The sequence below is a fragment of the Falco naumanni genome, chromosome 4, assembly GCF_017639655.2.
Source record: "Falco naumanni isolate bFalNau1 chromosome 4, bFalNau1.pat, whole genome shotgun sequence".
NCBI lineage: Eukaryota > Metazoa > Chordata > Aves > Falconiformes > Falconidae > Falco > Falco naumanni.
In genome coordinates this window covers 3,505,748-3,522,426 of record NC_054057.1, presented here as the reverse complement: position 1 = coordinate 3,522,426, position 16,679 = coordinate 3,505,748, and the positions used below count along the sequence as shown (strand labels likewise).

At 41.4% G+C, this 16,679-nt stretch overlaps 1 protein-coding gene across 2 annotated transcripts in view; it reads left to right on the top strand.

Annotated features, from left to right (window-relative positions):
• Positions 1-1,058: 1,058 nt before the first annotated feature.
• CNOT10 (CCR4-NOT transcription complex subunit 10) overlaps positions 1,059-16,679 on the top strand; it is a 36,102-nt gene continuing 20,481 nt past the window's right edge. Inside the window, exons 1-8 of one of the 2 annotated variants that reach the window (XM_040589419.1) lie at positions 1,059-1,223; positions 7,226-7,317; positions 9,959-10,120; positions 10,643-10,793; positions 11,790-11,935; positions 12,827-12,913; positions 14,211-14,294; positions 15,024-15,141. In XM_040589419.1, coding sequence (XP_040445353.1) covers positions 1,202-1,223; positions 7,226-7,317; positions 9,959-10,120; positions 10,643-10,793; positions 11,790-11,935; positions 12,827-12,913; positions 14,211-14,294; positions 15,024-15,141 — 862 coding nt within the window. In that variant the 5' untranslated portion in view covers positions 1,059-1,201. Of the gene's footprint in view, positions 1,224-6,454; positions 6,568-7,225; positions 7,318-9,958; positions 10,121-10,642; positions 10,794-11,789; positions 11,936-12,826; positions 12,914-14,210; positions 14,295-15,023; positions 15,142-16,679 lie in introns of those variants that run through there. The other variant, XM_040589420.1, reaches the window with a different exon arrangement.

The window sequence follows — 16,679 nt, the reverse complement described above, 5'->3', positions numbered from 1 at the left end:
GCAGACAGAGAGCACCAATGATGAAAGCTCACATTCACAGAGTGGCAATTAAGGGTAGCTGTCCCTGTGCCTCAGGAGCTTGACTCCGAGGGACAGAAACACAGGGACCCTGCTGGTGCCCCAGTTGGAACGCCCCAGGGGCCCCTTCTCCTCACCTCATCCCGCCTCCCACTGTCTATAACACCGGGGGTTCCAAGGAGAAGGTGGCTCCCCCAGATTCACCCGCAGAGCCCCTACCCAACAGTCAGAACAATATATGGCTGCCGAGCCTACAAAGATACGCCTTAGCAAAGGTGAACACTCAAATACTATATATAGGGTGTCCAAGTCATTATAAACATTTAAGAATGTTTAATAGGTATGATGCTGCCAATGTCAGTTATCCCATGTCTGGTACTTTAATGACAAAGATGACAACACTACAAGTGCCAGTTGGACTCCTCAGCCTGAGGAGGGTTCGTTTGGCCCCAGCGCACCGGGTCGCCAGGACGGTGCAGACCTCGCGGTGTGAGACCGGGCTGCCCCACCGGCGCTCCAGGGACCCTTAGCGAGGAGCGCGGCCACCAGGCCCCCCGCCGGCGGCTGCTGCTGGGGCGCCGAGCACCGCCCCGCCGCTCCCGCTGGGCTGACAGGCCGTATTCTGCCGGCTGCCGCGGCACCGGCTGGGGAGAGCTGCAGGGAGCCGGCGGGTCACGGCCTCCAGCACGGGCTGCCCCTGGGGTAAAGGCAAAACACACTAGAGACAGCGGCCGACGCCTGCCAGTCCGCTCAGTGCGGCGGAAAACCGGGAAGCATCCACACGGGAAAGGCCCGCGCCCTCCCGCAAGCCGCCGCCGCGACCCCAGCCTCTCGACGGGCGGCCGGCGGCAAGATGGCGCCCCCGCCCCGCCGGCCCCGGACAGGTCCCGCCGCGCATGCGCCCCGCCGGGGAGCTCGGCGGCGTCCTGACGTCAGGTGCGCGGTCCCCCGGCAACGGCCGGCGGTCGCGAGGCCGCCGGGAACACGGAAGCGGCGGGCCAATAGGAGCGAGCGGCGCAGTCAGAGGGGCGGGCTCGGCCCGCGGAGGGCGGTGGCGGCGGCAAAGTAGTCCCGGGAGCCAGCGGCCGGTCTGCGGTGGCGCGGTCCGCACTCGGCACAGCGAGGGGAGGCTCGGCCCTAGCGGCGCGCTCGGACTGCGCGGCGGTACCGCGCGGCGGGGGAGATGGCGGCGGACAAGGCAGCGGGTGAGTGCGAGCGAAACGCCGCGCGCCGCCGTCTACGCCTCAGGCCTGGGCCGCCTGGCGCGGAGGAATACGCTCCCGCGGGGGGCGATGAGTGCCGGTACGTCCCGGGCGGAAGGAGGGAGGCATGGCAGCCAGCTCGGTGCTCTTCCCTTCCGCCAAGGAAGTAGTGCCCCCGCGGCGACAGGGCAGAGCTGCGGGCCGGGGCGGCCGGGGCCGAGGCGCTGGCGGGGCCCGCCGCCCGTGAGCCTGTGTGCTGGCGGGTCACCGGGTGGGCCGTGCGGGGCCGGGGCCTGCCTGGGCCGGGGGCGCTGTTGCGGGGGGGGGTGTCTCCCACCGCCGACGCACCACACCGCAAGTTGAACTTCTGGGTTGATCCGTTAAACCGGGGCTCTCGGAAGGCGCTGGGGAGATCCGAGCGCTTCGCCCGGCTGCTTGTGCGCCACGGTTCGGTCTGATTCCCGCTGAGCTGCCGCTTTGGTTTCGGGGGATGAGTGGGCCGGCCCTAACCTCGGGCCTGAAAAGACACTGTAGAGAGAAACCGACGAGATTACAAAATAAATAATTTTCTGGTAAACACCCGAAATAAATCTCAAGTGCAGTTGCAGCGTAACTCATTAGCGTTTGTAAGGTGCTGCTGGCCCCTCCCGCAGCCTGCCCGGGGGGCGAAGCCCTGTGTGCAGGGGGCCCCTCCTCGGGGATGGGGAGCAGGGCGGCCTGAGGGGAAGCCAAGGAGATCTGCCTGTGCTGGTCTCCCTCAGCCCACCTTGTTTTTACATGGTGGGAGCATTATTTAAAACTGCCTTAAGCATTTTTCTCCGGACGCTAAATATGAAACTCACCCGCATCTGGAAAAGATTGTGGGAAAAATTGCTGTAGTGCACTGAATGACGTGTAGTAAACTATCCTGGGTTTGTTTATAAGCACTGTGAGCGTCTCCTAAACGATGTGAAAAAAAACCGGCATTAAGTTTTTTTTATAGTTTTTGCTATTGTTCCTGGAAGTGCTGAAGGAACTTTACAGTTGTACTTTGTTAAAAGAAAAGTATGTGCCCAGATGAAACAAAGATGGGAGCTATGGGAAGATATTCTACATACTGTACTTGTTTATAGCGGTGAGTTATAAATAACTTTCCCCTGAGAAGTGTTTGCTTTTTATTGTACAGTGTTAAAGAGGTCTAGTGTATTTACACTAGTAGTGGAGTGCTTCACAGAAAAATGTAGTCTTGGTGCCACAAACTGTCATTGTCTTATAAGGGGTGAATACTGACTGGTCTCCGTACCCTTCAAGATGCTTTTGGAGCAAGAGTCATGTAATGTGTTCTTCCCCTTCCAAGGAATAGATTATCCCCCTGCCTGCAGAGTTTGGAAATAAAAAATAATTCCAGAGATGCTGTGGTATTCAACAGCACAGTTCATGCATAATGTAATTTATGGGGCCTAGAAGCAAAAGAGCTCGGGAGCAGCAGTCCTTGGAGATACAGAGAACAGGTATGAGAAGGCTAATGATTGCAGTCACTCTCTAGGTATCTTCTGGTATGTGTATGTGAGAGATTTGGCTTCTTGTTGCTTACATGGTATTGTGGCAGCAACCCGATGAGGAGAGCAATCTCCCTTTTCAGGTGGCAGACCCATGCTTTTACTTGTTCTCCTCTTATAGAGCCCGTTTTCCCAAAGTTCTGCTGGTCACCGTGATGTAACTTCTCCAGCAGGAACAACTGCCTGCTTGTGCAAACCAAACAAGCTTCCATGACATTGTGTTTCTGCTGCTCAGCCTCAGGATTGCTAACTAGGAAGATAATTTCCTGGCTTGCTGCTTTAGCTTCAAACTCAGTGCAACAGCTTCCTCCAGATCAAAATCTGAGCAGTTGATTTTTACATCCTTTTCCAGGTTGCCCCTTTTGCCCTTCATCACTAGCCTGACAAATATTAGTTTTAGAGTTGTTCTGTACTTGTGAAAGTTGGACAAAATGAGAAGTTAAATAAACAGATCCATGTGTAAGTGCAGTTTACAGAGAGAAGTTGAGTCCTGTCATTTGTAAAGCAGAGAATCTGCACCATTTCAGATATTTCAGCTGATGATTGTAGCTACTGTACGGATAGGAGCACATTGGTAGTGACTGGTGTGCCATGTGTTATCCATACCACGTGCTTCTGCCAAGAATGCTGAAGATCACTAGATTTGAGTGAACAAGTGGCACGCTGTATTTTTTGCCGGGAAACAATGCACCTACCTGTTTAATTTTCAAATGCCTCAGGAAATATGGAAATAATGCTTTACTTGCAAGCACCTGATGTCTATTTGCAGCCAAGAGAGCAAGAGCACTTTTTTCCTCCCCCCCCCATTTAAGTGGAATTGGAGGGTCGTTTCAATACCTTGTGCCAGCCAGCTTTTAGATGACTCCTGTCTGTGAAATCTCTTGATAATAAAGATCAGCTGAAGCAGTAGATCCTAGTTGAAACAAGAGTGGCAGGATTGCAGTAGATTAGAAAGACCTTTAGCTCTTCGACAGGTTTCAAGTGTGTTTGAGCAAAAAGGACAGAGTAGCCAAAGCATATTTTTTTTTCCCCAAAGGAAAGGGCTTTGCTGTGAACTGTCAGCTGAACTTTAGTTTTATTCTTTCTTGATAAACTTCCAGCTCAGGTTTTGCAAATCTGCTTTGTTTGTTGAGTCATAGTAGTTGCAGTTAATCAGATTGCAGCCCTAAAACTGGCTTTATAGGAGAAGGAACAGCTCTGTTTTCGCCTATCGTCCCCAGTTTAATTTTGGGTTTTTTTAACGTACCAGCAGACTTGGAGACAGTGAAATCTGTGGACTTGTCCTGATGTTTCCCTAGAAGTATATCAAACAGCTATGTAAGTGGTGCTTTTATTACACAACTTCGACAACAGTCTCTTTGGTTTACCGTTCAACTGAAGATGTTTTACTTCAGGAGTCAGGCTTCCATAAGCCCCAGATTCATTGGAGATGCTTGTTTTACAAACTTGTGTACAATGGCAGTCCTCAGTAATGCACTCGGTAGCTGCTGGCACTGAGCTAGGTAAGCCTGTACATGAGGAACTTCTTGACCAGGTTGAGTGTTATCAACTTCAAAAGTTCTAGAGTCTCAAGTCTCTCCGCTATGGTTACTTTTACTAACAATCTGAAAGGCACGCTGAGCAAGTAAGGCAGGTAACGTAACAGTGTCAAAGTTTGAGGGAAGGTGTGTTTGCTTATTTGCTGCTGTTCTAGAGGTGCTTGGAGGGTGATAGCTCGCTGTTCAGCTGTTACAACCACAAGATTTAGAGCAGGAATCACATCTAGTCTATATTTAGCTTGAAGGAGAGATGATGCTTGTTCCTTTCCTCTTGCTGTGGAAAACCTTGGCACATCAAAAATTTTCTGAGCTTTTTTGTGTTTTTATTTTCTCTCCTGGCTTTCCCTTTCGAGGAAAAGACAGTGCAGGTGGTGTTGATCAATGCCTCATGCGCAGCCAGAGTTTATAGCAGGTGCGTGCTGTTCTGTAGCCCCTGAGTATCCACCCCTCCTGAGTACTAAAATTGCTGAATCCTGAATTTTATCTAAATCACAGTGGGTTACTTTGACTTGTAGGTGTAAGATTGTTGAGATTGTAAAATCTCTATTTTGTTGGCATCTTGATGCAGGATGATAGTCTTTACAGCTCTTGCTCAAATGTGTTATTGCATAGGGCAATGGAAGGGATCTCGCTGTCTTCCCAGAAACAATCTGTGGTAAAAGCTTATTAAATTGATTACTGCTTATGAAGAAGTCTTTAATTAGGAATTGTTTTAACTTGGACAGGGAGCTCAAGGACAACTGTAGCGAACAGGTGGTGTTTATCCTGAGCCCCCTGAATATGCAAGGTGTGGGCAGGACCATCCAGACAATAAGTACTGTGTGCAGCTCTGTCATGACGGTAACTTCACCATGCTCTGGCATCTGGCTGACATCCCTGGCGTGTGTGACGCTTAGAAGTCATGAGACAGTGCATGTCTGCACTTGGCATAAACTTAAAAGTTTGCATACACTAGGTATGTAAACTGGGTTTGTTTCTCACTGAGTATAAAGGTGGGCAGGCTGCGGGACTGGGCCGGCAGCCTCACCTATGGGTGGATGCAACGCGCAGGAATTTCCCAGTTACTGAGAGACTCCTGGCACAGGCTTCCCAGCCAGAGTGTGGGCCTGGATGGTGTTATTGAAGCAGTAATTGGTGGTGTGTCCTTTTCCTAGTCTCTGTAACACTTTGCAGTAATGATTTGATGCTTCGCCGCTATTAGTCTTTTATTGTATTGTGCATAATAACTGTTTCTTTTTGTCATACTGCATGCTGTTTTCCCCTTGTTGTAATATAATCAACTGCATTTACTCTTGTATTTGATTTGGAGTCCATTTTTGCTTGGTATCCAGTCAGTCAGCAAAACACAAGCACAAACTATGAATAGATTACTAAGTCTGCTTTATTCTTACTGTGAATGTTAATTGATGAATCTTCTGAGGTTTGGTTGCCCCTTACTGCTGTTGTTTATCTTGTACTTGTAAATTTTCCTAGTCATTAGCAGATGATACAGTTATATTGGTGATGATGGGGAATGGTTTTTGCAATGGGGCTCACAGATAAGTGTTTTCATTTGTTCAAAGTGAAAATAAAATTAGCAGAGTTTGTGACATCTGTGAATTTTAGGGAAGAGAAAGAAGGTATTGAATTTACAACTATTACGATAGCAAAAGGTAGGTTAGAGCAAAGTTTCCACTGTGAAATTCAAGAAATAATTTTCTGTAAGAGTGAAAAGCATTGCTGGTATAAAAAAGGCTTTGTTTCAAAAACATTAAATGATTTTTGTATGTTCTGGTACATGAGTTAATGCTTCTAGAAATAAACTCTCTGGTGTTGTGGTTGTGTGGTGTTTTGGATTGGTTTTTTTTCCCCTCTAGTAGTTTGTGTTCAGCACAAGGAAGTGTCTTGTGGGATTTTTGTCAGCTGCTTTGACATGCAGTGTCTGTACTGTGGTTTTTAATGCAACTTCACCGAATTCTTAATTATGTGATGACAGAAGGTTTCAGTAGGCTCCTTTCTGAAAAATATGCTCAATAGTGACTGAAAGGTAAAATGTTAGGAATTCTATGTAACAGAAATTGAAGAGAATTAAAACCTTATTATACTGCTGTATAAATGCACTGTCGTAATTGCTACATGCTGTTCCTGTCTTAATCTGGAAAAGGACATAGTAGAATTGGAGAAGATTCTGGGGAAAAACATGAGGAAGATGCAGAATAAACTGTGTCTGCTTACCTCAGAAGAGAGATGATTCAAAGAAAGCTCTGTACGATCAGGAGTGAGGCTGAAAAGGTGAATAGGCAGCATTTTTTCATGTCTTGTGGTGTAATCACTAGAGAGCGTTTGATGGAGTATATTGAAGAGCATCAAAGTATAGAGAGCTTTAAAAATATATATCAGGTCTGTCAGTGATAATTAACAATGATGGTTCGAATGCAGCCTCTTATTTAGGGAGATTTGCTCTCCCAAAGCAGGGAGCGGGGTGGAAGTTCCAGTGTTTATTGTGGTGTTTATGTTGTTCCCTAAAGCATCCCTTGCTTGTTGTTTAGGAAGCAGCATACAGGATGCATGGGTTATTATTTAACGCAATGTGGTACTTATTTTATGATGTGTGGCCTTCACTGGTAATTTTTGTGCAAATAAAGACAATCCTAGTATGTGATTGCAGCTTCAAAGAGGATTGGCAATGCATTTTAGATTTAACTTGCAGGACTTTGGTTATTGGTTGAGCACAGTAATATACCTAGGGTTATTTGTATTTGTGTGTTATAGAGAGAAATTCACCAGGTGAAATTTGGTAGGTGAAACCTGAGGTGTTTTAGTGTAGTAGGGAGGCAGTGCTGCAGTTATCTGGCAGGAGGATCTTGAAAATGGGAAGAAACAAAATTTTAAAGCTGATTAGGTGTCATCCATCTGCAAACTTTCTTGTAATCTTCTGTCCACTTTACAGATCAAGGTACTGAGAAACATGAAGGAGCAGGTACTTCTGGGATTACTGATCAGGAAAAGGAATTGTCGAGCAGTGCATTACAAGCTTTTCTGGTAAGACAAAGCCAAATGTTGAGACATCTAATTTACCACATAACTGCTAAGTGTGCTAAAACAGGAAAAATAATCGTATAAGCCCAGTTGCAAATGTATTAACAGGATGATACAGCAAAAGTAGTGCTAGTTGTGTTATAAAGCCGGCATGTACGTTTTCTATCTGCTCTGATCTGAGAAAACTGAAAGGGGTACTTAAATATAGCACGCAAGAGTGAGCGTGTTTAATCTTGATTCTCAAAACTTCACAGCCTTAAAAGCTGTATAATGAGTTAATTAGAAGAAGCAGGCTGCTTTTCTGTGTCAGCATTGGAAATGCGTGATCTCTCTGAAGAATTAATCTCTTCAAGGTAAAAATGTGTTAAAGGGTTTAAAAGAACAACATGTGTTTAAAAAGCACCAGCCAAACAAACTTTATTTTAGCATCTTGCTGTGTTCTTTCACAAAAAGCATTGTATACTGTTCTGTCACATTGCATTAAAATATATTCTTCAATGCATAAAACCTACAGGCATTATTTATTACCTGTTTTGAGTTTCTTGGAAGATTTTTGTAATTTTTTTTGTCTGTGTGTTAGAATTCAGGTACCAGTGTTTCTGTTTACTTCTGTCTTTGTAGTGTCTCCTAATTTTATTTAGTGCAGCAAGTGACAGGAATGATAATTGCTTTTCCTTTCAGTTGTTGTATCTCTGTCTCCACAATGCCTTACACAATTCAGTTTTGGATGTGCCTTTTGAGATACCTGCTTGTATGTTTCCCTCATTACTTTTGTTTTGTCTGGAATGTTGTTACAAGAAGTGCATGTAGTTGGTCCTTAAGCTGACAGCAGCTGATGATGTTCACTGATGGCATCTTCAGTGCTTTCTGGCTCACTCTTTTTCAATAACTTTTTTTGCTCATTGGCGTTTGATCCTGAGAACTGAAGGCACATGAAAGGGTCATCTGATTTCTGCTTTGCCCGAAGATCTACATGCCAAAAATACTTTTGATCTGCTGATGACTTCATCTTTTAGTTTTATACTGGTCCAGTGTATCTTGTTTTATCTCAAGTTTTTTCTTGCTTTAAGAGCTCCCTAAGTTCACAGAGTTGTGAGGTGGTGACATATGTGAGCAGAATTAATTTGGTACCTTGTTTGCCAATTTTGCTTGCTATTGAGCTGCTGTAAATAGCTTTGTGGACTGCCTTGCACACTGCTTTATTATACTGCACTTTCAATTTCAGTCTTGATAGAATTACTGTAAAGTTGTATATTATATTCTAGATCTTGTCTAGTAGAGTGGTGTAAAGGACTTTCAGCTGAGGAAAAACATCACAAAATAAGCTGAGCATTTAAGGGGGTTGAAGGCTTTTACTCCAGCTGTGGTCAGAAGCCTTGTGGCTGTGATCTGAAAGCTACTCCTGTTAGAAGAGAAGCTCTGAGTGTGAATGCATGAAGAAAATCATTGGGAGATGAAGTGTCTCAGTTAAAGAGTATGCCACCAGTTGAGTTGCAAGACCCTGTGTTTATGATCACTAGGCGATCCATGCTGTTGTTACACGTTGATGATTTATGGAAATATGCGTGTCAGTGTCCTGCTACCTCCCTCTGTAAACTGTGTAACTGTGCTTACACGGGAGACTGAAGGAACTGGGATAGTTCTGTTGAGAGTATCTGCAGAATGGTAGCTTTCTGGGGAAGAACAGAAGGACTGCAGAAGCTTTCTCTGTTTTAATTCTTCCCTTAATAAAGGAAGTTAGAAATTAATATGCTTACATGACTGACCAGATAGGAAGTAACCCTGGTACGGAAGTGGTGAAGGTGATTATTTCTGTATAGGAATTGAACAGTAGAAAATGAAGGATCATTTAGGCTTAACATAGCTGAAAGAGCCTGGAGTTCTATTTCGTTCCTTGATGCCACTAAATTCCTCCTGCACAAACACAGAAAAGACTAAAACTGAAAGCAGAAAGAGGTGAGCCATTCTGAAGTCCTTGCTTATTCCTGGGGTCAAAGAGAGGGATTTGTTGATTAAAACGCATCTCAGAGGAGCATCATGTTTGGATCCTAGTTTCTATTTAGGCATGCCTAGGTGATTGAATACTTCATTCAACAGGTAAAGCTCGTAAAAGATATTATTTAAAGCTGTGCTGGGAAAATGACACCTTCTTTTTCCAACTTGTCTTAAGCTGACTTCCACAGGCTAAATCGCAACTCATAGTCTCTCCAGATGAAGAATAAATATAAAATGATGGGCTGGGACTTACGCGAGCAACCGCAGCCACTCAGTGTACATGTGATGGGGAAAGATTACAAAAACGGAGGAAGTAAAGAATCTTGAAACTCAAAATAATATGATGAAGAGAAATCAGAATAACACTTCATGGGATTTCATCACCTACTTCATTTGTCCTTCCTCCACAAAATGCTTTTTGAAGTTTGGATATGACTGCAACTTTTAGAGTTAACATCTCATACATATTAATCGCCATAAACAGTGAAGTATGGGTGTAGACATTTAGTTTGCTTCACTTGCTGCTGGTAAAGGGAGTACTGCTTTGCTCTCTAAACTTAAAGAGGATACAGGCTTTAAAACTTAGTAGCCTGCTAGTTTAAACCTTTTATCTTCTAATGCATGTTTTTGGTATGTGTGCGATTTCCAGGCTGGGAACTATGATACTTGTTTACAACACCTAAATACCCTTCAAGACATAAACAAAGATGACTACAAAATAACTTTGAATACTGCTGTTGCTGAGTTCTGTAAAAGTAACCAGACTACAACAGATAATTTGAGGCAAACCCTTAACCAGCTGAAGAACCAGGTAATGCAAACATAGCAGCATGGTATTTTTATTTTGAGTACTGTGAACGGTGGTGAGATCTTCCAGTGAAACAGGTTCTGCCCCTTGTCCCCTAGATTTAATAAAGGAATAAGATAAGTAGCATTGCTTTTAAACCTCTGAGTCTGTTTAATCATTTAGGGTGCTGATTTTATAGTTACGTTTGTAGTTATTGTTGAAATTGAGCTGAAGCTGAAATGTTTCAGAGATTATAACTGTAGAAGGACCTGTTACATTTCTTCAATAGAAGGTTCCTTAACCTGAAATAGTTTGTGAAATGATAAAAAAGTGAAAATGTTACTTTACTACTCAATTTCAGAGCGATTTCCTTGTCTTTTTTTCTTTTCTGGATTTATGTGGAACAACAATGAAGTTTATTAGCTTATAACTCTTACTGACCTATCTTTAGACAGATTAATACCTTTGGATTAAAAAACTCAAACTGGACACTGTTTAAAATCATAGGTATTGAAAGTTTAATGAAACAAGCGGGTTTTCTTTCAGGTTCACTCTGTCGTTGAAGAAATGGATGGTCTAGATGACGTTGAGAATAGTATGTTGTACTACAATCAAGCTGTTATTTTGTATCATCTGCGTCAGTATACTGAGGCTATATCAGTTGGGGAGAAGTTGTACCAGTTCATAGAGCCTTTTGGTATGTAGACAAAAAGAAGAGTTTTGCTCATGCAGTAACTACAGAAAGATCATTCAGTCTTTCTCACTGTCAGACAAGTGATTTGTAATTTGCCTAATACGATTCTGAAAAAGTGAGTTTTCAGTAAGTAAAGTGCTTTTACTTGTATTAAGACCAATAATTGAATTTGGGGGGAAGGTATTTCGGAGACATTTAGCAGACAAGTGTAATGAAACAAATGGGTTTTTAACAACTTTAAAAGGTATTTCTGTAAATAATATGTACAAGCTAATGAAATGATTTAAAATGTAGTATTTTGAGTCATCATACAATTTCATAGGTGGGTATGTATTTGTCAGGGCACTCACATTTTTAAATACCTTCATTAGGTCATATGTAATGATATGTGCTCATATCTGAATGTAAAGTCTGCAGCTTTTATGAGCTATGGCAGCCCATGTAGTGGAATTGCCATACCTGTATGAAATAAAATTCAACAAAGGTTACAAAGTTAGAAGTGGTAAGGCTGAAAGATGTATGTGTCTCGATAAATTAAATAAATGCTACTGTATTTCTCCTTCAATTCCTCTTGGTTTTCAGTATACCTATTTGGGGCTTATTCTGTGAAGCCAGCCAAGCAGAGATGTGTTTATATGGAATCCTTTCAAGTTCTATGGGATTCTACTTATGCATATGGCTCTGTCTGTTTAGATGCTGAATCTTGGGTGCTGATCTGCTTAGACCAACTTTCAAAGTCTATAAACATAAAATACATGTTAAGCTGGTTTTAGTCCATGCTTTTATGCTGGTGCTGTTTGAATTAATTACCTTTTTTTAAAAGTGTATGTACTTATCTATGTTGTGTAGATGTCTGTGGTTTTTTTCTTATGAAATATATTATTTTTTCTCATAATGTTGCATAGATGCACTTCACAGTCAATTTTTTTTTCTTCGGTCATGTTTGGAAAGACTGGTACTAGAGCTGTAAAACCATTTTTACTTCTTTGCTTTATACAGAAGAGAAGTTTGCCCAGGCTGTGTGCTTCCTGCTTGTAGACTTATACCTTCTAACTTACCAAGCTGAGAAAGCCTTGCATCTGCTTGCTGTTCTGGAAAAAATGATTTCACAGGGCAATAATAACAGCAAGAATGGAAAAAATGAGGTAAGCTTCAAATCATATGAATGCCACTAAGTCTTCACCAGAAGTATGCTTTCACTGAATCCAAATTTACTCTTTTAAAATACTCTTGAATTATAGAACTATGTTATATCACCTGTAACTTCAGACAGCAACTTATACATGTTAGTAACTGAGGTAATTGTATACAGCAGCAGTTTATTCCCGCTCTTTCACACTTTTCTCTTACTCCCAGGGAGCTAAGAAGTGTTTCTTGAGTCAGAGACTTGCATTGGAAAAACAGTTGTCTTCAGAGTCAAATATATATTTATTTTTTTTTCCTTGTTTGCCTTGGTTTATGACCATATGTGACCCTAAATTTGAAAGGGAAGTTGATGTCAGAGAGGGATTGCAATTGCATACCATAGTATAGGAAATCAAGCATCTTTTTTACATAGTATACATAAGTATGAGGCATTCTTTCAAATTATAGTTTTTTTCTACGTGTCTTCTGTAAAAATCAGTAGAACAAGTAGTGGCTTGGAAGTGGGGGAAAAAGACACTTCAGTTTTTCCTGTTGATGGGATGTCACACTTCCGATTGAACATTTTATCTTTAAGTATATCATAATTCTACTGGAAAAAATATTAGTGTCTCTAGAAAGCACATATCATCCTTCTGGATGAGAGAATTCTTAAAATACCTCAACTGCAGAGCAACACAGCGTAACACTAATGTTAATATAAAATGCTTTTCATAGGCTGGTATGGTTGTTAATGGATTTTGATTGTTACAAGTTACAGTATTTGGTGGGATGTGTATTTTTTGACTATTAAATACTTCTTTATGTGAGATTGATAAAAATAGCTTATGAAAGAATGTGTAAACTGAATTTAAGAGGTGACTACTAATAACACTTCCTTTTTTGTTTGACAGTCAGGTAATAATACAAATAAAGATTCCTCAAATCAAAAAGCTGAAAGTGGAGCTTTGATAGAAGTTGCTAAATCTAAGATACATCAGGTAGGTGTCTGCATATTATTTATGTAAGAACAGTAGTTCAAGTTTTTCTTAAAACTGAGTACTGTCTCCTTCAAATTTAGTTCGGTATGAATTGTCATACCGTGTCTCTCCTTGAATTTCATGTTGCAAAGCAAGAGAGGGAATTTATTTAACTCTTCCTTTTTGTACAGCAAAAACTGACCTAACAGAACCCCCCCACACCTGTTTCAGTCTCTGCAGTTCATCATAATTTTTTTAAACTTCAATTAGCTGCATTGACCTTTTATCTGTTAGACCTCCAACAGTCTAAATGAGCCAAGGTTTTATTTCACTGTTGTGGTTTAACCACAGCCAGCAACCAAGCACCATGCAGCCACTCACTTGCTCCCCTGTCAGGATGGGGGAGAGAATCGGAAGAGTAAAAGTGAGAAGACTCATGGGTTGAGATAAAGACAGTTTAGTAAGTAAAGCAAAAGTTATGCATGCAAGCAAAGTAAAACAAGGAATTCATTCGCTGCTTCCCATCAGCAGGCCAATATTCAGCTGTCGCCAGGAAGGCAGGGCTTCATCACATGTAACAGTTACTTAGGAAGACAAGTGCCATCACTCTGAATGTCCCCCCCTTCCTTCTTCTTCTCCCAGCTTATATACTCAGCGTGACGTTCCATGGTATGGAATATCTCTTTGGGTAGTTCAGGTCAGCTGTCCTGGCTGTGTCCCATCTTAATTTCTTGTGCCCCTCCAGCCCTTTCACTGGCAGGGCCTAAGAAACTGAAAAGTCCTTGACTTAGTATAGACATAACCTAGCAACAGCTAAAAATGTCAGTGTGTTATCATCGTTATTCTCACACCAAATCTAAAACACAGCGCTGCACCAGCTACTAAGAAGAAAATTAACTGTATCCCAGCTGAAACCAGGGCAACTGTACTGTTCTGTGGAAGAATATGTGAAGAAACGAAGTGCTTCTCTATCAGCATTCACTTACTGGCATTTTCAGTTTAGTAGGTAAATGTCTGGGATTAAGAGGTTAGGTTATTTTAATTGTCATTTTAATTGCTAGTATCTGTTTAAATATAGAGTAGCTGTTGACCACTGAACAAAATGTGCATCTGCTTGCTGTAAATATGAAGCCTATAGATTTGTTGTTGCAAGTCTGAATAGAATTTCTTTCTTGGGAAGGCTTTTTGAACAGCTTTTTACTACCTATTTTTAAGATGTATATAAAATATTCTGTAATAAATCTGTAGATGTATGGTTCATCTTGCAATCCTGCACAAGTTACTGTTTTTTAATTTAAGCAATTTAATTTTTTAACAGTATAAGGTGAGAGCCTATATCCAGATGAAGTCACTAAAAGCTTGCAAAAGGGAGATCAAGTCTGTTATGAATACAGCTGGGAATGTAAGTATTCTAAAGGCTGTTGTTTTTCTAGTCCAGATATGTTCTCTATTAAAATTTCTGATGTCATTGGTGGTTTAAATGGGTTCATAAAAGATTAATTCTGGGATATGCAGGTTTTTTGGGTTTTCCTTTTTGCTGAAGTTTTTTGGAGGCTTACCTCTTGCTAGAAAGCAGTTTCTTTTTTTATATATAGGAGTACTCAACTCAGAATTGTGTCTAACATCCCAGATAATTTTTACATTAACTGAGGAGCAGGGGGAATGGGAGGAGAGCACTTCCCTTTTTGTTGCCAGTCTTGACAGCCACTAGTTTGGCAGAAATCCTTCTGGATCATGAGCTGTCTTGGCAGACCAGAAGATCGCAGCCCAGGAGGCAGTTGTTGAACTCCACAGGGAGGGAAGCTTGGGGAGGAGTGTAATAGAAGACAGGTTGGAGAAAGATCCTCTTAAACGCAAAGGAGATCCTCTGCACTTAGCCATTGCCATGACAGAGTTCTCTAGAAGAACGCTGGGGGTTTGAGTGGTAACGAAGTATGTGTAGTTTTGTAGTTCAGAGGAGGTGAATGTTAATCATGTGCTCACCATGGAAATGCTGCTTCTTGAAAGTATTAGGGCCTAGCCCATGTATTTTTAAAACGGCAGCAGAGGCAAGCTGTTTGTTGAGTGATTTAACACTAGTGGTAGAAATCATAAAACGAGAGATTATTAACTATTATTTTCTCCTTCACAGTCAGCTCCTTCTCTCTTTCTTAAGAGCAATTTTGAATATTTGAGGGGCAATTACCGTAAAGCGGTCAAACTTTTAAACAGTGCAAACATTGCTGAACATCCAGGCTTCATGAAAACAGGTAAAACAGAAAAAAAACCTTTATCCTGCAAGTGCTTAAATGTATAGTATAATAGGACTACTTGTTCATCTTAATTTTAAGCATTTCAATGATTACTTAATGGAGGAGACCCTGAATGTCATGGTTTATATGCTGAATATGTCGTTCTTGTTGTGCTTCTTCACATAACGCTGTTGAGTTTTTCATTTAATGTTCTAGACAATGCAGCACTTGTCTGAAAGCGGATTTGTGAAAGTGTAAATGTAATGTTTGCAAGGCTCATATTTGGGTCTGTAAATCGAGACATGAAACAAAAGGCAACATACTAGACCTAGAAATGAGATTTCAGGCTGTACTCAGAGGAGACTACAGCAGTTGTAACGATGTTTGTAGGAGAAATGTGAAAGTTTCATGAAGTGTTAAAGTGTGACTTGTATGCCATTTTAAGTTACTTTTATGTCTTGAAGGTATATGTGTGTAGACATGCACAGAAATATAACAGCACAAAAATGTGTATAACTTTTTAGATACATTAATATGCTATAAATATATATGCTGTGTATATATACACTGTATACGGTGTTATTTAAATATATTTGAGATTTTAGTTGACTGTTTAAAACATTAGCTGAAAAATACAGAGAGAACCTGTACACAAGAACCCTTTGTCTTGTGTCAGTAGAGAGTTAGGATTTCAAAAAATACTTGTACTTTAAAACTACAGAATTTCTTTACTACTTTGTTCAATGTTGGGTTTTTTTTTGATAGTATTCCTAATTTCTTGTGCTGTAAGATCTTTTACCTAGTAGATATTGCAGCATAGATTGGAATTAGAAGTCATAGAGTTGGCCCTCTGAGTAAATTTTTTAAACTTCTGTGTTTACAGGTAAGTTTCATAGAAAACATTCAGAATACTTGCCATAATACCTATTCTGGCATATTCTCACACTTCTTTTAGAATTTACTGTAACTTCTATATCTGACAGCTTATATGCCTAAAGTTCTCTTTATAACTTAAATTATTCTGGGAAGTTTTACTTTCGTGTAACTTTTTTGCACAGTAGAATGCTCACTTGACAGGCATCCTAGGTTACAATTAAAATAATGTCTGGCTAATTTGTTAATGGTCTGTTTCTTGGTGGTTTGGATTTTTAGAGTGGGGGTTTTTTCTTTTTTTTTTTTTTTTTTTTTATCAATAGTAACCCTGTAAAGCTTCAGTTACCAGCAGATAAGTCAAAAGTTTAATTTTCTGTCCTTTATTTTTTAGAAGGAACTTCTTACAGTGTTACCTGAACATGATATGTTTAGGAAGGAGGGTGTATTTCCTGCTTGTATGATTAGGTTGACATATTTGTTTATTTTATAAAACGTAGGCAGGTAAAATCATTGGAGAATTTCCTTTTTACAAGAGCCATCTGTTAGAAAACTCGGAGTGCCTGCATGCTCAGTTCTATGAAATCCTCCAGGTGAACTTACTTCAACTTGCAGTCTGTCGAAATTGGCTTTACCACTGGCTCTTCTATAATATGGTGCACAAAACCTGGAAATCTGTGGCTGTT